Source organism: Panthera onca, chromosome A2 (assembly GCF_046562875.1).
Source record: "Panthera onca isolate mPanOnc1 chromosome A2, mPanOnc1 haplotype 2, whole genome shotgun sequence".
Lineage (NCBI taxonomy): Eukaryota > Metazoa > Chordata > Mammalia > Carnivora > Felidae > Panthera > Panthera onca.
Window position 1 is genome coordinate 118,041,903 of NC_138340.1, and position 23,389 is coordinate 118,065,291.

General features: G+C 40.0%; 1 protein-coding gene across 7 annotated transcripts in view; it reads left to right on the forward strand.

Moving 5' to 3' along the window:
• Window positions 1-23,389, forward strand: part of SNX10 (sorting nexin 10) — a 75,678-nt gene that overhangs the window by 49,237 nt on the left and 3,052 nt on the right. For all 7 annotated transcript variants that reach the window (XM_060632757.3, XM_060632754.3, XM_060632759.3 and 4 more), the window contains 3 exons: window positions 12,076-12,162; window positions 15,774-15,874; window positions 16,270-16,368. In XM_060632757.3, the coding sequence (XP_060488740.1) occupies window positions 12,076-12,162; window positions 15,774-15,874; window positions 16,270-16,368 (287 nt within the window). The remainder of the gene's footprint in view (window positions 1-12,075; window positions 12,163-15,773; window positions 15,875-16,269; window positions 16,369-23,389) is intronic.

Below are 23,389 nucleotides of genomic sequence, written 5' to 3' on the forward strand. Positions count from 1 at the left end.
TCCAGGGACCATGAGGACCCTGCCGCCGAGGGAGGAGACAGGGCCCTACACGGACAGATGCCAGGGATGTGCTGCTGTTTCGGATGTGTTGCCTCAAAACTTAACATTTACATGCTCAGGATATGCTTTTGCTGACTGATGGCAACCTCTTGGGCTCGCTCTAGGAAAGCATACTTTCGTTATTGGGAAACTGATTGGAAACTGACTGGTCTGGAACCAGTGAATGTCATTAAAGAATATCCCATAAGCAGGCCTTCCACCTGGGTCCTGTGATGCTGGGGACTTTGAAGGCAAGTGACAAGACAAGACAGAACGCTCTCCTACTCCGCCAAACAAATTTTTTTTTCCTTCTTTGCCTGTGTGGTGTGATATAATAATAGGAAAAACTGGATGTGAGATAAGTGGGGATTTTTCTGTATATCCAAAACTGTGCTAAAATTAACACTTTTATTGTTTTTTAAAAATTTTATGTTTTTATTATTTATTTTTGAGAGAGAGAGAGACAGAGCATGAGTAGGGCAGGGGCAGAGAGAGAGGGAGACACAGCATCCGAAGCAGGCTCCAGGCTCTGAGCTGTCAGCACAGAGCCCGACGCGGGGCTCAAACGCACAGACCACGAGATCCCAACCTGATCTGAAGTCGGATGCTTAACCGACTGAGCCACCCAGGTGCCCCTAAAATTAACACTTTTGAAGCAAATTACATTGAATTATATATGCTCAACATATAAAGGTTTCTAAAAGATTGTGCAGTAAATAAAGCAGGATACAAAACAGTATTTATATTATCCCATTTGTGTTAAAATTAAATATATATACATACACATGCCAATTCTATATCTATATATAATATAAAAATTATAAAAGTCCTCACTAGGTAGACAAAAAGCAGGGCGTCCAGCATGTAGGGGACTTCATTTTCATGGTGTATTCATTTGTGTTTGAAATTTTATGTATCTCTCTTTAATTACATACATGTTTTATTTTTATAGGAATGAAAAAATCTTATTTTTTAAGGTAGATAAGTATTAGGCTATTATGTTAATGGTGTCAATAAATGTTGAATAAATGGTTAACATTTTAGGTCTCTGTTTCTGACTTGCTTTCACTTTCAGGTGCCACATTTGTTCCTTTTCATAAAGCAGTCATCTTAGGATGACCCCCCCCTCCCTCTCCCTCCCTTCCTCTCTCCCTTCTTTCCTTTTACTTTCTCTGATTGCAACCTTTCATTGTGAAATTTTAAACGTACACAAAGCAGAGAGGTACACAAGGGTTCATTACGTTATTCTAGGGATTCAACAATTAGCACATTGTTCATTCATGACCAAGCTATCCCCCACCCATATTCATTTTTTCGTGGGACCAGGCAGTGAATTACTTTGAAACAAATTCTAGACGTTGTGTATTTTCATCTGTAAATATTTCAGTATACATTTCTAACAAATGACCCTTCTTAGGAACAAACCAGATTATTACACCTTAACTAATTAGCATTAATTCTTTCATACCATCAAATCTTCAGTCAGTGTTCAAGTTTTTTGGATTCTGTTGGGGGTAGGGGGAATGTATATATTTAGTTCTCATTATGATCCAAATAGGGACCACACACTGCATTTAGTTACTGTTTTGCTTACAGTCTGTTATTCTGCCTTTTTCCCCTTTTGTAATTAATTTGTTGAAGAAACTACATCTTTTTGTTCAGTAGATATTTTCACAAACTGGATTTTGCTGATTGTGTCCTGTGGTATAGTTTAATACAGGTTGGCAATTACTTCTTACTGCAAAAGATGAGTTTTTTCCCACTGCACTTTTCCTAATGTATTACGAGATACAAAAGGTAACTCTCCTTAATTTTGAACCCTACTTGTATAAAAAAGCTTGCAACATCACGAACTGTTATAAGTCATACAAAAGGCAGGTCTAAGTGAATCTTATCCATGGTTATTTCTCCTAAAGTAATAAAAGCTTTCTTAAAAATCATCATTCAAAACTGCCAGAGCATGGCATTTAAACACCCTCCAAGCTATAAAGTAGAAAGTAACATCCCTTGTAGTATTCCTTTAGGTGATTTGTCATAACTGTTATTAGGAAATAGGAAGCTCACTTGATGCATTCCTTCTGCCTTTCAAGCTTGTTATTTGTAAAGAATGTAGTGTGCAAAATGGGTTAAATATTAGTTTTGAGATTGTTATGTGAGAGTCCTGAACAGAACACTGGTGAATAAGACATTGGTTAAATTCTACAAGTTAGAACAGTGCCTAGCACAGAGTCCATGTTCTTTAGTTGAATGAATGAATGAATGAATGAATGAAAATATGAATGAATCCTTAGTTTAAACACATAAGCATGTAAAACATACTTTGGAATAGGAAAAAAAAAAGTCCTGAGAAAGTGAACACATAATGAAACAAGTTTTCATTTTTGTGATAGAAAATTCTCATCAAGGCTATGAAAAATTACTCTTCATTAGCACTTAGAGGTTCTGATTTATTAGCTTTTGTCCCTACTTGTCTTTTTGTAATCTGAGTAAATATTCTTACAATTAGCACAAGGTTATGCTTCCTGTACTACAAAGCTAGGCTACAGTGAAAATTAAAAAAAAAACCCCACACCTATCAAAATGGCTAACATAAACTATAGGGATAACACCCCCAGAAACTGGTAGGTGCTGTGATGTCACATTATGGTGGTGATTTGCATTTCCTAGTGGCTAATGATGTTATACCACTTTTCATGTCCTTGTCTGCCATCTATATGTCCTTGACGAAAGGTCTCTGTGTGTGTTTTGCCTATTTTCTAATCGAACTCTTTATTTTTTTTAATGTTGAATTTTGTTTTTGTTTTTTTAAGTTTATTTATTTATTTTGAGAGAGACCGAGAGAGCTTGTGTGGGGAGGGACAGAGAGAGAGGAGAGGAAGAATCCCAAGCAGGCTCCTCGTGGTCAGTACAGAGCCTGATGTGGGGCTCAGACTCAGGAACCTGAGATCATGACCTGAGCTGAAATCAGGAGTCAGACGCTTAACCTGCTGAGCCACCCAGGTGCCACATAAATGTTGAGTTTTGAGAGTTCTTTATATGTTCTAGGTACAAGTCCTTTGAAGGATGTGTGATTTGCAAATATTTTCTTCTAGTCTGTCATCTGTCTTTTCAACTTCTTTTCAGGGTCTTTTGCAGAGGAAAGGTTTTTAGTTTTGGTGAGGTCCACTGTATAACCATTTCCTTATGTGTATTATCCTTTTTGGTATCGAGTCGATGAACTCTTCATCTACGCCTAGGACCCAAAGATTTTCTCATATTTTTTCCTAACTGTTTTATGGTTTTGTGTTTACATTTAAATATATGATCCGTTTGAATTAATTTTTGTGGAAGGTGCAAGGGTCAGGTCAAAGTTCATCTTGGGCCTGTCGATGTCTAATTGCTGCAGAGCCACTTGTTCAAAGGCTGTCTATACTTCACCGAATTGTTTTTTTATTTAAAAAATATTTTTTTTTGTTTATTATTGAGAAACAGAGAGAGACAGAGCATGAGCAGGGGAGGGGCAGAGAGAAGGGGAGACACAGAATCTGAAGCAGGCTCCAGGCTCTGGGCTGTCAGCACAGATCCTGATGCGGGGCTCAAATTCACAAACCGCGAGATCATGACCTGAGCCGAAGTCGGACGCTTAACCGACTGAGCCACCCAGGCGCCCCCTTCATTGAATTGTTTTTACACGTTTGTCAAAAGTTAGTTGGACATCCCTGTATAGGTCTATTTCGGGGTTTTCTGTTCTGTTCTGTCGATCTGTGTACCTCTCCCAATACTGTACTGTCTTGATTACTGCAGCAGGGGGATTCTTTTCACTCTTTTGTACTTTTTCAAAATTGTTTTGGCTATTCTAGGGTCTGTCCCTTTCCATGTAAATTTTAGAAGAATCTCATCTGTGTCTTCAGAAAATCTTACTGGGATTTATACAGGAATTGCATTAAACCCATAGATCAGTTTGGAGAGAACTGATCTCTTTACTGTGTTGAGTCTTTCAATACATGAACGCAGTACAGACATATACTTATGTAGACATATACAGAGAAATGTAGACTTCTTTGATTTCTTTCAACTGCATCTTGTAATTTTCAGCATACAGAATCTACATTCTTTGTTTTTGAGTCATCTCTGTAATCAGTTGTTTGATTAATTTTCTAACATTTCATGAGGACTATACTACAGTGCTTGGGGCTAGAAATATAAAAATGGAATAGAAAGCCTTTGAGAAGAGCATGTTGTTTGAACTGATATTGGCTAAGAGCAACAAAGATAATATTTTCCCTCCAAAATAATTACAGAGAAGATGGAAATCATCTGAGATTTATCATTGCCAAAAGTACCGCTAGATAGAATGTTTGAGAGTACAAGCTTTGAGTTTGAATATTGAAATGGCCAATAGCTCAGCCTGTTGGTTGTTTGGCTTTGGGCCAGTTGCTTAAATTAAGCTTTAGAAGCCTTACTTTCCTTATCTGTAAAATGGGACAGATAATTAATTGACCGCTTCCTTAGAATTGTTGTAAAGATTAAAGAAAAACATATGTAAAACGCTTGTCACAGTGCTCTATATAATACAGTTATTTTTATTGTTAATTTCATCTCCTATCAGGGCTAAGGAAGAGAAGACAAGGTAGACGAGTAAATAGACAAAGGTTGAACCTGGGGCAGTGGTGGTGGGGGACAGGATGCATTACAATCAAAGAGCGATTATTATAAGAGAACACAGGAATTAGATTTTCAAAGAGTCTAGCAGTCTCTCTTTCTTCAGAAGCCTTTTCCCACATGGAGAACAGTAGGGATCAGTTAGTTTAAATTTTTAATTCTACTCTGCCTGGCTTCTTCCTCCACACTAGATACAGTCATTAGGCCCAAGAAGTCATTAAAGTGTTTAATAAGGTTATTAAATTGACTGACTGCTGCTGCTGAAGCAATTTTCAGAGGAAATCCATATGATTGTAGGTGTGGAACTCGGAACTGTCCTCTGCGGCTGACAAGCTGTCAACATTCCTTTGAAGGATGGTGGGCAGCATCGTGAGGGATGTGTCTAATTAAGAGATTATAGGTGAACCTTGGCTTCCTGGGTGTGCTATTCATAGCTGGATGTACGGCGAAACTTCACTAATTCCTACTAATTGCGGGGTGGGGGAGGGGAGGCCCATCTGAATTATAGAATATTTTAAAATAAATGTACTTTTATTACTTTCAAGTACATATTTTAACTCCAACTAGGCAAACAAATTGTCGTCTGGCACGGGTCTTCGGGGACCCAAGTTATTGAAGCTATCAGGATGATTTTCAATTATTTCTATGTAAATAGGTGCTTCTAGAGTTCTTTAGGGTGCTCGAAAACAGTTTGTTCTCATAGATCTTAAACATCGCTCGCGTAGCCATATGCTGTTAATTGGCACACCCTTAGAGGAAGGGGTTTGGTAAATTAAGATAAACTTTAGACCAGCTGCTAAATAACTTCTCATTAATTCACGGAGTCCAAGAACCCAAGCGGATGAGGATATTATTCCAGTTCAGGTTGGATCTTGTTTTTTTCCCGAAGGCAGTTCATTCATTCCTGCAGGCATTCATTTATTCATTAGGTGATATTAATGGAATGCATTGGCTGTGCCAGGCACCCAGGCTGGCTGTGACGGCCTGGGCTACCCTGAAGGACCTCAGTGTCCGAGAGAGGGGACCTACAGGTATCACAGCACAGTAAGCTGTGGCAAGTAGGGACAGTGCCCAGGATGTGCCCGGAGGTGTTAGGGGCTCGGAAGAGGGTCAGATGAATCAGACTGGGTGAACTGCAGGATTTCCAGAGACTGAGTTGCATTTTGAAAGAAGAATTGGAGTTAGCAGACCATGAAGGCTAGAGGAAGATGATGATGAAGAAGAAAGCGGAAAGTAGGGTAGGGATCACAGTCCAGGCAGAGGGAACAGTATGTTCAAAGGCATGGAGGGCTGAACTGGCATGTCATGTAGGCGACCTTTGTTTAGCCTTTGGCCATGAGTAGAGCGAAAATCATGTTGTGCTACCTAAGGAGTCTGAACTTGATCTTGAAAATTATGGCGTAGGTTTTGAAGGACTTTTAGCAGGAAAGTGACATCCCCAGATGTGTGCATTGGGGCCATTCTTGTCTTAGTGTGGGGGATGACCTGGGTGCAGGCGAAGTCTGGCATAGTTGCGTTTCAGGCGGGGTTGCTGGAGATGAGATGGGGGAGAAGGATGCGGTGTGTGGCAATGGTATAGACTCTGTGCTCGTGAGACTTCTAGGCAAGAGGCTGGAGATGTGGAGAGACGCCCAGGCTGGGCTGGGGATGGAATCATCAGCTCCTGCTGGGTGCTCGAAAGCATATGTTTGCATGAGATCATCCTGGAAGTGCATCTGGGTGTGAAAAACAGCAGCTGGGGGTGGCTCTCAGGGCCCTAGCGATGTTTAAGAGAGTGAGAAGGGAAGAGCTCACCATCCACAAAAGAATAGGGAAATTTAGCCCTCCTACCAAGTTAAAAATTTTCAAGATTGAAAAAATATTTGGAGTTTTAGCACCATAGTTGACTTTAAATGTGCATTTAAAATGCATTGCTGTTCTTGGGGGGGCCCGAGTGGCTCAGTAGGCTAAGTGTCTGATCCTTGATTTCCCCTTAAGTCATGATCTCACGGTTCATGGGTTCAAGCCCCATGTTGGGTTCCGCTCGGATTCCCTGTCTCCCTCTCTCCCTGCACCCCCCCACCCCGGTCAAAAATAAATAAACATTAAAAAAAATACATTGCTGCTCTTACAAGACTTTTTTTCCCCCAGCAAAGTTTTTGAATATGTATTCAACATGTCCTTCCCTATGTAAAGAGTAGACTTTAATAAGTAACAATAATAGCAGAGTCTGAGAATTCCAACCCATTGAGATGAAGAAAAGACTTTTTTACTGTAATTTTTCATTATGTTGTCCATCCCTTCTATAAATATTATGAGGCGCTTGCTCTGGGCAAGTACTGTGAAATCCTTAGGTCAGTCTGAGTTTTGCTGAAAAATTACAGTGTTAGCGTGTTTGCTGCTGGGTTCTTAAATTAATAATTTTTTGTACTTTAAGAAACACATACAATTGGTTTAGCTTAATTTTTTATTTCCAGTGTCTGTGGGAAGGTCTCAATGCTTTGGGTTTATTTTAAGCATTTTCCTTTCTGTGTAATAATACTTTACCTTTATGTAGTACTTAATGAAAAACTTCCCAGGGTTTCCACTGGTGTTTTATAATTTGATACTTGTAACAAATAGCTGGGATATTGTTCGAACAGGCATTATTCCCATTTTCCAGATGTGGAAACAGAGGCTCAGTGAATAAGTTCATAATTTAGAATGCCGTGAACCAGAATTTATCCCTAGTCTTGTGACCATAAATTCAGTGCTCTTTCCATGAAACGGGACATGTTACTCAAAGCTTACATGTTAATGGTTGGGCTGTAGCAAGCAGATAGTGGGGGGAAATAAAAGCCCCCCTTTTTTTCCCCAGAACTATTTGTCATTGCTACCATCATCGATTAATAGAATGTTGAGTGGTCAGGGGCATTGTGACACTGTAGTAACTGTGGGTTTTATAGTTTTAGTTTAGATTTTTTTTTTTTTAATCACAAGTTTGTACACATTGACAAATGGATTTCCTTTTCTTTTCATTTTTGTTTAGTCTGTGTAGAGACCCACTATTTCACTAACAGGTGCATATCTTCTGCTATTAATATAGAACACTGAAGGGCATGTGGGTGGCTGAGTCAGCTAAGTGTCCGACTTCGGCTCAGGTCACAGTCTCACAGTTTGTGGGTACGAGCCCCACAGCAGGCTCTCTGCTGTCAGCGCAGAGCCTGCTTTGATCCTCTGTCCACCCCCCCCTGCCCCTCCCTAGCTAGCGTGCATAGCGCGCGCTCTCTCTCTCTCTTTCTCAAAAATAAACATTTGAAAAAAAATACAGAACATTGAGCCGTTGGAAATATTTAATTCCCCTTTTGGTATATTCAGGAACTCCGGCCTCTCCAGTGGAAAAGTGGAGCTGCCAGCACCCTGTGAGGGCTCATGGCCCACATGTGACCTGATGACTGGGTGCCTTCTGGCTGTAGGGTGGTGGAGGGATGGAGTGGGGGCATGCACAATAACCTTGCCTGCTGTTATCAATATCCTGCCTTGCTCAGTGTAGGCATAGTGGTGATCAAGGTCCACACTGCTTTTAGGGGTTTTCATTAAAACATGAAGACGTTTTAATTTTTTTTTTTTAATTTACATCCAAGTTAGTTAGTGTATAGTGCAACAATGATTTCAGGGGTAGATTCCTTAATGCCCCTTTCCCATTTAGCCCATCCCCCCCTCCCACAACCCCTCCAGTAAACCCTCTGTCTGTTCTCCATATTTAAGAGTCTCTTATGCTTTGTCCCCCTCCCTGTTTTTATATTATCTTTGCTTCCCTTCCCTTATGTTCTTCTGTTTGGTGTCTTAAAGTTCTCCTGTGAGTGAGGTCGTATGATATTTGTCTTTCTCTGACTAATTTCGCTTAGCATAATACCCTCCGGTTCCATCCACGTAGTTGCAAATGGCAAATTTCATTCTTTTTGATCGCTGAGTAATACCCCATTGTATGTAGATAGATAGATAGATAGATAGATAGATAGATACCACCTCTTCTTTATCCATTCATCCATCGATGGACATTTGGGCTCTTTCCATACTTTGGCTATTGTCGATGGTGCTGTTATAAACATTGGGGTGCATGTGCCCCTTTGAAACAGCACACCTGTATCCCTTGGATAAATACCTACTAGTGCAATTGCAGGGTCATAGGGTAGTTCTATTTTTAATTTATTGAGGAACCTCCATACTGTTTTCCAGAGTGGCTGCACCAGTTTGCATTCCCACCAGCAGTGCAAAAGAGATCCTTTCTCCGCATCCTCGCCAACATCTGTTGTTGCCTGAGTTGTTAATGTTAGCCATTCTGACAGCTGTGAGGGTGGTATCTCATTGTGGTTTGGACTTGTATTTCCCTGATGATGAGTGATGTGGAGCATTTTTTCATGTGTTGGTCGGCCACTGAAAATGTTTTAATTTCCTTTTAAACCAGAAAAATAAAATGAACTTTCAGATCAAACGAAAGGTTTTAATATATAATATTAATATATTCCTCTTTATGTCAGTGTGGTTATAAAGTATGATTTTTGATTTTTTTTTTTTTTTTTTTTTTTTTTTTTTTTTTTTTGGTGTGTGTGTGGCAGAAAGGTCTCATGAAGGCAAAAGTCCCCAAGGCCCATGAAAGCCAGAATGCAGCTCTAAGTGTGTGTGTGGGGGAGGGGGGAGGTGCATGGTTTGGAAAGATAAATGTGGTCTGCTTTGGATTCTGGTCTTCTCTTCCTAACCTATTTTCCCTTCTGTTCATTGATTCATTGATGATTAGTCCATTAAGAACTCTGGGTGTGTGAAAAGTACTGCAGGGAAATGAGTTACACACACACACACTCACAGGAGACGGAAATGACAGTTAGACTAAGAGCAGGGTGCCTGGGTTTGTTTCAGTTTCCATCTCTGAACAGTTTCTCTTACAATTTAGAATGTACTTTTGAGAGGCGCCTGGGTGGCTCAGTTGGTTAAGTGTCTGACTCTTGATTTCAGTTTGGGTCATGAGCTCAGGGTTGGTGAGTTTGAAACTCACGTCAGGCTCTGTGCTGACAGCATGGAGCCTGCTTGGGATTGTCTCCCTCACTCTCTGCCTCTCCCCCACTTGCTCTCTCTCTTAAAATAAATAAAAATAAACTTTAAAAAAGGGGGTTTGAGAAATAATGGCCAAAAGAGCATCACTATGTTGTCTTATTTTGATTATCTGTCTTCTAAATGACTTAAAAAAAATACATAAGGAAAGCTTTTAAAGTAAGACTTTTGGGAAGATTAACTCATAATCCCTGTATCCTTCAGGCAGGCAGTAGGGCAGAAGTCTCAAATTCAAGAACAAAGTTTATGTTGCCTTAGAAGGTGAAATTTGAGGGGCACCTGGGTGGCTCAGTCGTTTGGGCATCCCACTTCGGCTCAGGTCATGATCTTGCGGTCTGGACCGTGGGTTCAAGCCCTGGGTTGGGCTCTGTGCTGATAGCTCAGAGCCTGGAGCTGCTTTGGATTCTGCATGTCCCTCTCTCTCTCCTCTTCCCCTGCTTGCACTCTCTCTCTCTCTCTGTGTCTCTCAAAAATGAATAAACATTAACAAAAAATTTTAAAAAAGGTGAAACTTCATAGGTGTCAAAAGGGAATGTGAGCTGGTTTTTTTCGCCTTTTTAAAAAATGCCCTGGGCTGAAAAATGATCATTTTATGGTCTGTGTAACAGAATAGAGGTACTCTGTCCAGAAAACACCATCATCTCTCTTCTGCTTCTGCTCTACAAACATTCAGAGCCTGCCTCTCAGATGTGCCAGCACAAAGCAGTAACAGAAGCCTAAGATTTCAGCTTTGATGTCCCCCCTTTTTAGATAAAAAGTTGAAATATTTAAAATAAAATTAAATTTGGGGCACCTGGGTGGCACAGTCAGTTAAGCATCCAGCTTCGGCTCAGGTTATGATCTCACAGTCCATGGGATGGAGCCCCACATTGGGCTCTGTGCTAACAGCATAGAGCTGCTTAGGATTCTCTCCCTTTCTCTCTGCCCCTCCCCAGCTCACTCGCGTTTTCTCTCTCAAAATAAATACATAAACTTAAGAAAATTAAAAAAATAAATTGAATTAGGGGTGCCTGGCTGGTTCAGTCGGTAGAGCATGCAACTCTTGATCTTGGGGTTGTGAGTTTGAGCTCTATGTTGGGTATAGAGATTATCTAAAAATAATATCTTTAGAAAGAATTTGGGGCACCTGGCTGGCTGAATTGGTGGAGCGTGCAACTCTTAATCTTCGGGTTGTGGGTTTGAGCCCCACATTCAGTGTAGAGCTTACTTAAAAATGAAATCTTTAAAAATAAGTAATAAGATTTAAAAATTCAGTTAGCAAATTTGTGATCACCAAGCGAATAAATTAATACTTTCAGATTTATCATGCCAAACATAATCGTTTGTTGTATATGATGTCATATTTTTATACTAAGAATATTTAGTAAAGAGCACTTTTTGGAAACCATTGTGTTTTAAATTTTACCCTGTATTTCCAATTTTTGTTATCTTTTGAAAGGAACAAGATTGTCTACCAGGTATTTTTTTTAACATCTCTTTTTACTTATAACATGAGGTTATTAAGAAGGTGAAATTATTTACTATAAGGGAAAGTGTATTTAAAAAAATAGAAAAGTATGGGGTTAAAGGGTTTCATCTTTCTAAGTTATTGTTGCTTATTCTCATGAAGGTGGGGTGTGTAGAAAGTCATTTTCATCTTCCGTTGCTTGCTTATCCCATGTCCTTTGCCACTCTTCTATTTTCTTCTAGGAAGTGATTTATCAGGTAGGGCCTATAGTTTTTTTATTTCACTTATTTATTTTTATTTATATTTGGGGGGAGCGCAAGAGGGGGAGGGGCAGAGAGAGGGGTACAGAGGATCTGAAGCGGGCGCTATACTGACAGGCTGACAGCAGTGAGCCCGAATTTGAGGGCTCGAACTCACGAACTGCGAGATCATGATCTGAGCCGAAGTCAGACGCTCAACTGACTGAGTCACCCAGGTGCCCCAGGGCCTATGGTTTTAACGTAGGGAGATGAAAAAAGTAAGAAATGGCTGCTGTAAAGAAAGTGAAAAAAAGAAAGAAAAGTAAGATTTGAGAAAAATCTGAACGTATTTCACGATTCAAAATGACACATCAGTTACTTTATTACGGTCTTCATTAACCTGTAAGACTCCCTAGAAGGACCCCCAGGTTGGATTTACACCATTTTAAAAATTCCATTTGTGGCAGAAATGCTCTTGGACTTCCCATAGTGCCTGATTCATTAGCTTTACTTCTTGTTTTTAAAAGAATGAACAACCACAGCTCATTTCAGTTTTGTTCCAGTACTGTGTGCTTCTCTCCCTTCTTTCCAGCCCTGCTCGCGATTCTGAAACATATTCCTTTGTTTATGATGCCTTTACAGGAATTTGTAAGCGTCTGGGTTCGAGATCCTCGGATTCAGAAGGAGGACTTTTGGCATTCTTATATTGACTATGAGATATGTATTCATGTAAGTATTCAGTCAATAGTCTGCAGAAATCATGGCAGTTTTTAGGTATCATGCATTTGATGGGACACACTGTTATACTTCAAATTGATATTTGTAAAAATGTTCCTATCTCAAATAACTGACTTTGGATGATTATAACTAATGCCTGTGTCTCGAATGGAGTAGTAAGTTGGTTCCTAAAGTTGGAAAATTACTCATTAGAATTGCTTATTGTACCTTTGCTAATACTAATATTTTAAAGTTTATTGCCTTCATGTATGAATATGTGAATACATCTAAAATTCACAGTTAAAGTGTATTTATAGCTCATTAATGGTATTTCTTTATGATCTGTTATAGCATATTTCTGGGTAATAGATTGCCTGATAAATCTTAGGTTTTAAGAGGATATAGAGCTTTCTGGGAAACTGATGTGCAGTGGTTTTATATGTAGAATAAGAAAGTGGAAAATAAATACGTGCAATTATTTTGCCTTAGTCTAGATTCGTAATTAACATACGTAAATAACTAGAAATGATGTACTTTATTTGGAAGTAATACTTTATCATAATCTTGAGCATTTTTGTGTGGTGTATGGCCTTCTGTAATCATCTTGAACAAGGGTCAGCAAACTTTTTTTGTAAACACTGAGGTAGTAAATGTCTTCAGCTTTGGAGTATACATTCTGTCTCAAAACTACTCAATTCCACTATTGTAGGGCGAAAGCAGTCCTAAACAATACACAAATGAATAGATGTAACTGTATTCCAATAAAACTTTATTTGCAAAGCTAAGTGGCAGGCTGGATGTGGCCCACAGGCTATAGTTTATTGGACCTGATCGTGAAGATAGGTTCCTTTTCCCATCTGATTTAGTCCAGACTTCTCTTGGGAGCATAGACTCAGATTTTATCTGTGACTGTATGCAATGTGAAGTAAAATCTAGCCACCTTTAATCTTCCCATTGTAAATAGTTAAATTGATAGATTAGACACCCAGGCATCAGCCATAAAACTTTTTTTTCTCTCCTTTCTTCCCTTTTTTTTCTTTCAAAGTTCTCCAACTTAGAAAATAAAAACTCAGAACTGCTTGCTTTTTTTTTTTTTTTTTTTTTTTAGAACTGCTTTTCTGATGATTGTGTTGAAGACCACTGCCAGGGTATACCTTGTATTTTGATTTTGTTTTGGTTTTATTCATAAAATCCCACCAGATATGTGTTCTGTGTGGAAAATTATGAGTATGTAAGAGTAAGCATTTGGAAATGAAACGTAATTCTTTAGTTGCCTTTTTAACTTCCTCTGAAAAATTTGTGTGTCCTTATCACACTTCATGGGAGACATGAAATTTAATTATCCTCAGAGAGTTAATGAAAGCGTAGATTTTTTTCTCTGCTACATAAGTTGCATTAGGTGAATTCAGAAATGTCTGTCTCAAGCCAGAAATGATAGATTCCACAAATATTATTTGGTGGTGTTCTGGCGTTTCTCTGAAATGCTAGTACATTGACAATGACTAAATCTTCTTGGCTTGGGAGATAACAGAATAAGCAAACAGATTTAGAGGAACTTAAAAATTAGTGATCTCAGCATAGTCTGGTCCTAACTATCCATACCTGTTTATGATTAGGAATGAGGTGGGGGCCTGGGTGGGGGGGACTAGAGAGCTCTAGTCAGCCTCATTTAGGTGCTGTACCCATAGGGCTTTGCAGTAGAGAAGCCGGTAGTTAACCCATTTAAATGAACCTCAAGAGAAATGACACCAGGTGACTGTGGAATCTCAGCATTTATTTAGAATTGTAAACTAGTGAACTGTATATGCTCTCCTAACCTTGTCCTGCAAATGAAGAACTTATGGATGGACCTTTGTCTGGCATAGGTACCAGGTGGATCTCCAACTGACACCCACATTATTGACATCCACAATAATCCAGAACAGAGAAATGAAAGGGAGTTGAAATCGGTTCAGTCCTACCTGAGGTGTCAGGAGTCCCTGCAGTGGCCTGGTCCTCTAGAGGACACCTGCCCAGGCCTTGTTAGGACACTCGTCCTGGTGTGAACGGTCTGCTGACTCAGTCCCCCAGGGGTCACTTTAGAGTGAGGCCATAGTAAGCTTTGAAATCCACACACAGAATGTTACTGTGCCCCAGACTCCGTCTTGTGCGTTTTGCTGCCGTGTTGTCAAAGGTGACAGGCTTTAGACCAGTAGCTCCTTTGGGGGCAGATCTCTTCATCTGTCTGCATTCTGAGGTTTCCTGAACTTTATCAAGTTTAGGAGAACCAGGAGCTGTGCCGTACCTTTCATGGGGGTGGGGGTGGGGGTGGGGGTGGGGGTGGTTTAAGAACTCAGGCACATAGTCACTCACACTCGCCAAGGGAAACAACTGCTGGGTGCTTAGGTGCTAAGTGGTAGGATAATCATGATTTTTGAAAGAATAAAAATCTTGGGGACCCAAAACACTCTCATTTGGCAGGGTAAAGATCATGAAATAGAAGTTCGAAATAAATGTAGAGAACAGAAATCTTACGAAACCATTAGTCAGGTATCTGCCAGTCTCTCTTGTTTTACACAAAGGAGAAAGGAGAAACATGTATTTACTGGTCTTGGGTTTACCCCGAGGAGAAGCATTGCTGTTCTGCTTAGGATGGGGACTCTGTAGGTGGCTTTTCCAAGTCTGCCTTAGGGTAGCTGGAAGCAAACCGACATCTCCTATCTAATAACAGTATTAATAGATAACATTTGTCAGGTACTTACCATCAATCCTTATGACCACCCAGTAAAATAGGTGTGTACTACTTCACCCCCATTTTACCACTCAGCAAACTAGAGTTTAAGTGACTTGCCATATGGCAGGGCCAGAACTGGCACGTGGGTTCCCCATGGGTATAATTGTCCCTGTGTACCACAAGCCTCTCTCTACCTTGGATCGCACTCCCTTGCACATCTAGTAGAGAAGGAGAATGCTCTTCTCTTGTTTAAAAGTGATACCAGGGGGTGCCTGGCTGGCTCAGTCAGTAGAGCGTGAGACTCTTGAGTTCAGGGTTGTGAGTTCAAGCCCCGCTCTGGGTGTGGAGCCTACTTGAAATAAACATTAAAAAAAAAAAAAGTGATTTCAGGATGCCTGAAAACCACCAAACCTGGTGGTTTGTGTGATCTGTACTGATGGCCGTATCAAGGATATGATGGCTTCTCGTGGTGTCGTGTCAAGGGCCATAAGAAGGTGTCTCTAATTCCCAAAGGCTTCTCCAGCCTCATGGGTGGACGGTATTAAAATGGAAGGGATGACCCCGAGTTTTTATTGGTCATTTAGACTGCAGGATTTGTTTAATTTTTATGATTCATCTTTGAAAGCAGTACTAATAGGTGAGCAGGAGGCTACCTCAGGACTCAGGGGACGGCAGGGTCAGGCTTTGCCCCAGGGCAACACTGCGCGTTGATGTCATCCCGGCTGTTTTTCAGGGATGTAATAGATAGTGGTGGGCTTTGTGCAAGATTGGAATCTGGCACAAGAGCAACTGTGCTTTCGGTTTTTTTAAATCCTATGCAAATGAACATGGGCACATTTGGTGAGTTCGAGATGGAGGAAAAACATTTTTTCCTTAAATGGGGCTTGTATTTTTCTTTTTCTTCAAACAGACCAATAGCATGTGTTTTACAATGAAAACATCCTGTGTGCGAAGAAGATACAGAGAATTTGTGTGGCTGAGGCAGAGACTCCAAAGTAATGCGTTGCTGGTGTAAGTGATTTAAATAAGTGATATTGGGGAGGCTTTATTATTATATTCAATATTTTAAAATTCGTCATGCATTAAGATTCAGAAAACATGAAGGATTTGATAGGCTTCTTGATTGCCATCTATAGCTTTAGTTAGTTTTGTGGCTGCTACATCTGAATACAAAATTTATCACTTGCATTTCACTAACCTGTTGAGTATTGACCATGAAAGCCCTCAAAAATTTTTAAAAATGGGTTTTTCTTTAAGTTAATTATCTTATACCCTTATTATATATACTCTATAATATATACAACTATATGATAATTATAACATAATTTGCTTTCGCTTGGAGAAATTTTGTCCCTAACCCACCTTGATTTGATTATTAAAAAAATTTTTTTTTCCTTTTTCCTAAGGCAACTGCCAGAACTTCCATCTAAAAACCTGTTTTTCAACATGAATAATCGCCAGCATGTAGATCAGCGTCGTCAGGGTTTGGAAGATTTCCTCAGAAAGTAAGTGTGCAGAAACTCTTGCGGCCATACAGGAGTTGTAAGCAAAGTGCTTTGCAAAAGTTGAGTGTCCTATAATTATGTGGGGGAGAAGAATATCAGTGTTCCAAATATTAATAATAATCTAGAGCCTAGCTCAGTAGTTCATTTCCTATATTAGAGCGCCATCTTGTGGCTGACATCTTATCGTGCACATCTGGGACCACATCTTCTAGAAGGAAAACAATGAGCTAATTGAGTCTGGTAATGAATAAATCTGTGGTCCTTGAAGCTGTGAAGCAGAGCCAAATTACTAAGGAGTTCAGCTGACAAAAGTAAAATTTGCGAGGAAGCAAACATGCTTTATTAAAAAGGTGCTACTTAAAAACTATCTTTATTTACGACATTTCGGATCGACAGACCAACATCCGTTCTCCAGTGCATTGGCTGCTAAGTGATACTGTTCTGGGCTCTTCTAAAGGAAGACTTTAACTCTCCTCTTTGGAGGGAATGTTTATAAGGGAGTATTTATTGGTGGTTGAATAGTCCCGGTGGGTTATTAACTCTGGATTGCTTGGTGATGGTAGGCAGTGCAGTTAAAACGACTTGAATTCTCACCGCTATAATTTCTTTCTGTCCCCACTCCAGAATGCTAGAATACCCATCCTGTGAGACAGCACATTGGTTTGCACACAGACGCTGAGGCCAGACTGTCTGGGTTCAAATCTTGGCTCTGCTACTTATGAGCTGAGGGGCTGGGAGCATTTTCTACCTCCTGTGTGCTTTTGTTTTTTTCCATCTATAAAATGGGGTTAAAAATAGTATGTACTTCATATAGTTGTTGAGAGGATGAGGTGAGTTAATGAATAGAAAGTACTCACAATAGTGTGACATGTCATGTGTGGTATTGGCTGTTATTGTTTTGATCCACTTAGACATGAAACAGCTTTGAGCTAATTTTTTAAACTTCCCATTTTATAGATAAGGAAATAGGCTGAGTCATAGGACTGCTGGTTAGTGGCAGGGCCCAGCTTCCTAAGCTCTCTTTCTTTTTCTCCTGACTTCAGGGTCTGCAGTAATCTCCTTTTGAGTTCATTCACTCCATGGGACCTTAGAGCCAGCCTGAAATAATATACTGCCTTCTCCCCATATGGCTCACTCATAAAGGGTTTGGATATTAAGTATGCACATGAATATTAATATTTATTTCCATTAAGTTGACATAGTGTCTTTCCTTGGAAGGGGTCATGGAGACATACAGAAATATCCGCGATTATAAATTGAAGGAGGGCCAGAAAGGAAAAAGAACAGAGGAATAAAAATGACAAGAGACCATAAGAACCCATTAACCAAGCCGAGTCCTCAGAACACATTACGGTGGTATTCTTTTGGGTATCACAGGCATGACGGAACAAAGGCCTGGTCAACTTTTTTCTGCCCGTTTCCTTTGGAGACCGCTCTGCTTTTAATTGTTGTCTGTATGAGACCCAGGTGGCTGATGGCATCTCCCTTAAGATGTGGCCCCAGTTGTCCAAGTTGGCCGAATGGCCCGTCAGTGCAGATGCTGTTCAGGAAGCTGCAGACTGGCCATTGGCAGTGGGGCCTGGGTGGGGACAGCCAAATCCTGCAGTCCCTGTCAGCACTCGGGGGCCGCTTGTCTTCCGTAGAGAAGTCTCCTTTTTGGAGGTCAAAGAACAGCATGTGTCTCTGTCTTTACATTGAGTTAAGCTCAGGGCGTGTGTTTTTGACCAGGAATCACTTCGCTGCTTTGAATACGACCTTTTTTCCACAGTTGATCTGCCAAATTAATGACTGAATGAATGTCATTTGGCTGCAGTGCACTTAGGCTTGTGCTTGGTTATTTTTACATACTGTGTCGTTTGGCTGTTTGCGGATTGAATTTGATGCAGACATCATAGCAGAAAGTATCCTGGATCAGGAGCTTGAAGAGCTGGGTTCCAGGTCTCCTATAAGTCGCAACTCCTAATTTTTTTCTGGCCATCCGACCTTGGAAGAGTCACTTAATTCTTGTGTGCCTTTGTTGTAAAGGGTATGATGATGTAGCACATTCACTGCTGCCCTAGTTGGTTGTGTCGTTAAGATGATGCATTGGTAAGGACTCTGGAAACCTATTTAGTAAGTGACTACTTCCGACTGCGCACAATGGACACCAATCCTTATCCACTTGAAGCTTCCATTCTAGTGGGAAAGTCCTATGTACTTACCAGGGGATGGCTAGGTTCATTAAAATTGGGTCTGGGTTACCATCCAGAAGTCAAATCAGAGAAGAGACAGCAAGTTCGCTTGTGGTGTCTGTTCCACTGTGGTGTGTGAACAGTAGTCTCTAAGCTGGTGAGTTTCACATTAAAAGTGAAGCTGGTGCTTCTACGTGGTTTGAACCTGAAGGAAGCAACAAGTCTATAATACCACACGGCCGGATTCACCCCCGACCTAAATGGCCTAAATACCGTGGCCCCTTCAGGTCCTCCTCACCCTCCGTTCTGTGTCCCTCGGATTCGGATGCATAGCTTTGTCCAGTCTGTGTAGAAGTAGCAACCTTCCAGCTCTTTTCCCCTGGGATCCCCTGAGCCCAAGTCCATTTTGGGAAGCGGGATGTGACTTGCAACTCGGCGGTCTCAGTGCCATCTCAGCGCCGTGTCCTGACCCCAGCTTGACATCCCCTGAGGCCCCATGAGGTACCTGCTAAGTAGTGGTCACTGTCAATGGCCTGTACCTTGTTTTTTGTGTAGTACTTCTAGGAACTTGAGAGGGAAGATACCACAGCATTCAAATGTGATATATACTTGTGCTGTATATTTATCACATGTATTTCTTTTGATAATTTTATTTTTTTAAACTACATGCAAATTAGCATAAAGTGCAACAGTAATTTCAGGAGTAGATTCCTTAGTGCCCCTTACCCAATTAGCCCATCCCCCCCTTCCCACAACCCCTCCAGAAACCCTCTGTTTGTTCTCCATATTTAAGAGTCTCTTATGTTTTGTCCCCCTCCCTGTTTTGATCATCGCATGTATTTTTTAAATCTGGTTTTTATGTAAGTTTTGAAGTTATGAACCAAGAAGAGTATGTATGTTCAAACCCTTTAAAACCAAATTGCTGCTGTCTCTGTACATATGTGTGTATACTATATATATATTCATCTTAAGGTGGAATAATACTTTTTTATTAAAAAATTTATGTTTATTTTTGAGAGAGAGCGAGGGAGAGAGGCAGACACAAAATCCAAAGCAGACTCCAGGCTCCGAGCTGTCACCACAGAGCCCGACGCAGGGCTCAAACCCATGAACCATGAGATCATGACCTGAGCCGAAGTCAGTCGCTTAACCCACTGAGCCACCCAGGCACCTCAGTAATACATCTTTAATAACAAAGTACGCATCCAGGCCAGTCTTCATAAAGGAATTGGAAAGTTGTTCCTTTGACTAGGTGCCAAAGAATAATAATTTATACTGTTTATTGAATACTTGCTAGCTTTTGTGTCTAGCTTTTTGCATGTTTTAGCTCAGGTCCTACAATAATATTAGGAATTGGGTATCATCTCACTTTTATAAACAAGGAAGTTAGAGGAAAGGTGGAGGCATATTCATTCTAGGATCTGGCAGGTTTATAATTAGTAGAACTCTTACATGATAGTTAAATTTGGTCAGTATGAGTGTGAGATTTTTCAAATACATTCATTTTCCCTCAATCTTGGCTATACTCTCCCGTTTGGATTTTCCCTCCCTAGCTAATTATAAATTGTAAGTCACTTCTGCTAATAGTTATGGGAAAAGAAAGTTATGGACTAAAATGATAAACTGTGTTGGTAAGTCCCTAACTATAAACATGGCAGTCCTACTAATTTTTTGTTTGATTCATATCATGAATGGGAGCCAGCTTTCCTTTTTTGCTGAATTCATCCCATTAATATAACTACATGTGCCTTACAGTGTAGACTTTTTATTATAGCTTTATATTCCTTAAAAATTTAAGGAATATTAGTTTTTTGTGAAAGGATACCATGGAAACACACACACACACACACACACACACACACACACACAATATAAGTCTTTGTGTTCAATAGAGGGCACCATAGCACAGATCATGAATGTCTTCGGAGAAGATTTGTAGGTTGTTTTTTTTTTTTCCCTCATGGTAAGAGGTAAACAGGCTGACTTAAATTCTTTCTCCCCTACATCCAACTGCGAACCTTCCACACTGTACACATGTGTATATATCATTATATTGGGTTCAGTAGACAGGGCATCCTTAGTTAGGATTAAATGGTTTTGCATAGCTATATATTGTTCCCAACTGAACTGGTATATAATACACCTAATAAAATCAGGTTGAGGAAAACCAGATTTTCAACTGTGTCCAATTCAAGGGAAAAACAAGATTTGCTTTGTTTAGTTTAAATTTGTTATGGGGAAAGGAATAACGTTTGACTCATGTTGTAAATATCTTTTCAGAAATACCTCTAAAATTCTAGAGGCTATTTGTTGCTCCTTTTGTAAAGGCTTGAAAATTGTATACATTTGTTTTTATGGAGGCTTATAAAGATGACATTTTATTGACCATTTTACAAAGTACTCTTTATATTAAGTTTGAAGTTAATTTCTGCTGTTAGATTTGTTTGTGGAAAGTGTGGCACAAATATGACTAAGGTAAAAATAGGATTTAATACTATGATGATGGCAGTCACAACGTTCTCTGAAATACAGTAAACCAGGTGTTACTTAAAATGAACTGGTTACGCTCACTGAACCAGATGGGAAAATGCTTTCAAAATTTTGTATTTTTAATTGTGAAATGAATTATCTGAGTAAAAAAAAAAAATCATAAGTACATTAAAAAATTATTTTGCTTCTTTAAAGGCCATACCCATGGAGTATGGTAGCATAAGTTTAGCCAGCCAGCGGGCATTCAGATGTACTGTCTTTGAACTCCAGGCCTGTGTGGTGTTCAGATCTCGCCTCCCCAGCCACATTCTCCCACTTCAGAATTGTGAGCTGGGTGTGTGTGGGCTCCCTCTCGCTTTTCACGGGCATGTCCTCCAGATGGCAGTAGCGAGCAGAAGAGAAAACACTGGGAAATAATGAGTCTAATGTACAGTAAAATTGGAAATTGAATTATAGCTCAAGAAAAAGGACAGTAGCCTTGAGGTCCCGATCAACCTGGACTCTGATCACTTTTGTTTGCTGTACCCGTGTGTTAGGTTACCAGCAAGTTAATAACAGCGTGTGAGCAGTTCAAGGCTCAGTAGAATTGCTTTAGACGTGAAATAAAGCTAAAATGAATTTGTGTCCAATATCATTGGCATTAGTGCTCATTACTTTTGTGGTGTAATGCCTCGAACCATCTAAAATCAATTTTAAGGATTACCCATTATTTTATAAAGAAAATAAAACACATTTCCAACAGAAATAAAGCAGTAAGTATAATCCTGTGAGCAGTTACTTGTACCCTGGCTGGCAGGAAAACCACTGACAGACAGAAGGGCGCAGGAAACACTCCGTGCAAACTTCACAGTGGATGCAAGTTCATATTAATGGGCTGTTGCCACATAAATCTTCTCTTGATTTCAAGTATTTAAAACAAGAGTGGTAAACATTTGTAAATGTAGAAAATAAATCTCAAAGAGTAGTAAAAGGGATTTACTACTTTACTACTTGTACTTGGTAAGTTAATCTTTACCATGTGACATGCTCATCTTCTGGGAGAAGCCAGGGCAGAAGACACGGAGGGAAGGGAAGTATTTAGCTGCTTTGCTTGAGAGTTTTGCCCTTTCAAAACGCACAAAGCTTTTCATTTTCCTTTTCGTGGGGCCAGTAAAGAATATTTTCCCAGGCTACATTTGGTAAGCCTGTCGAAGCTACATTTTGGTTGTGATACTGTACGTGTTTAGACTTTTGCCTCTGTTTTATTTTGAAGAAAAGGAAATCTTGTAATGACCTTGGATTTTAAGTAAATTAATATGAATGGCCAGAAAAGATTCACTTTTCCTAATTATTTGTGTAAAAATGCAGACTATAAGGCAAGGTTCATTTGGCCTGACATACATAATCTGTTTTTCTTAGAGCTCTCTATGAAAAATCCCATGTTGGGCAAAATTATGCTCAGGTTTTAGTATTTTAGTTTTGTCCCTTCCATCTGGTCTGAGTGCCTTGTATTATATCTTTATTGGACTATTTGTAGAGACTAAATTATCATACATCAAGATCTTTCCTGAAAATATGAAACGGGTTTCATTTAAAAATAAGGGTGGAGGGGCGCCTGGGTGGCGCAGTCGGTTAAGCCTCCGACTTCAGCCAGGTCACGATCTCGCGGTCCGTGAGTTCGAGCCCCGCGTCGGGCTCTGGGCTGATGGCTCAGAGCCTGGAGCCTGTTTCCGATTCTGTGTCTCCCTCTCTCTCTGCCCCTCCCCCTTTCATGCTCTGTCTCTCTCTGTCCCAAAAATAAATAAAAAACATTGAAAAAAAAATTAAAAAAAAAAAAAAAATAAGGGTGGGGCGCCTGGGTGGCTCAGTCGGTTGGGTGTCCGACTTCAGCTCAGGTCATGATCTCACAGTCCATGAGTTCGAGCTCCGCATCGGGCTCTGTGCTGACAGCTCAGAGCCTGGAGCCTGCTTCAGATTCTGTGTCTTCCTCTCTCTCTGCCCCTCCCCTGCTCATACTCTGTCTCTCTCTGTCTCAAAAATAAATAAAAACATTTAAAAAAATAAAAATAAAAATAAGGGTGTACTCTGACTTCATTTCCCCTCCCAAGACATGCATTTCAGAAAGAAAACCCACATTCAGTAATAATATGAATTTGAGCATGTATGGATTTGTTAGAGTCGTTTTTAATTTTCCGTGTAGTTCTGATGCACTGGTTGAAATCTGTACTCGTTGTAAACTTTGACTTTGAATATGGGAAGGCTAGTATGTACTTACCACAGAATCATCATGGTTTAAGTATAGATATGGTAAAATTAGCTGGGAGCAATTTTATTTGATGGCTTATTTTAATAACATAGATACACAGTGCTACTGCAGAGTA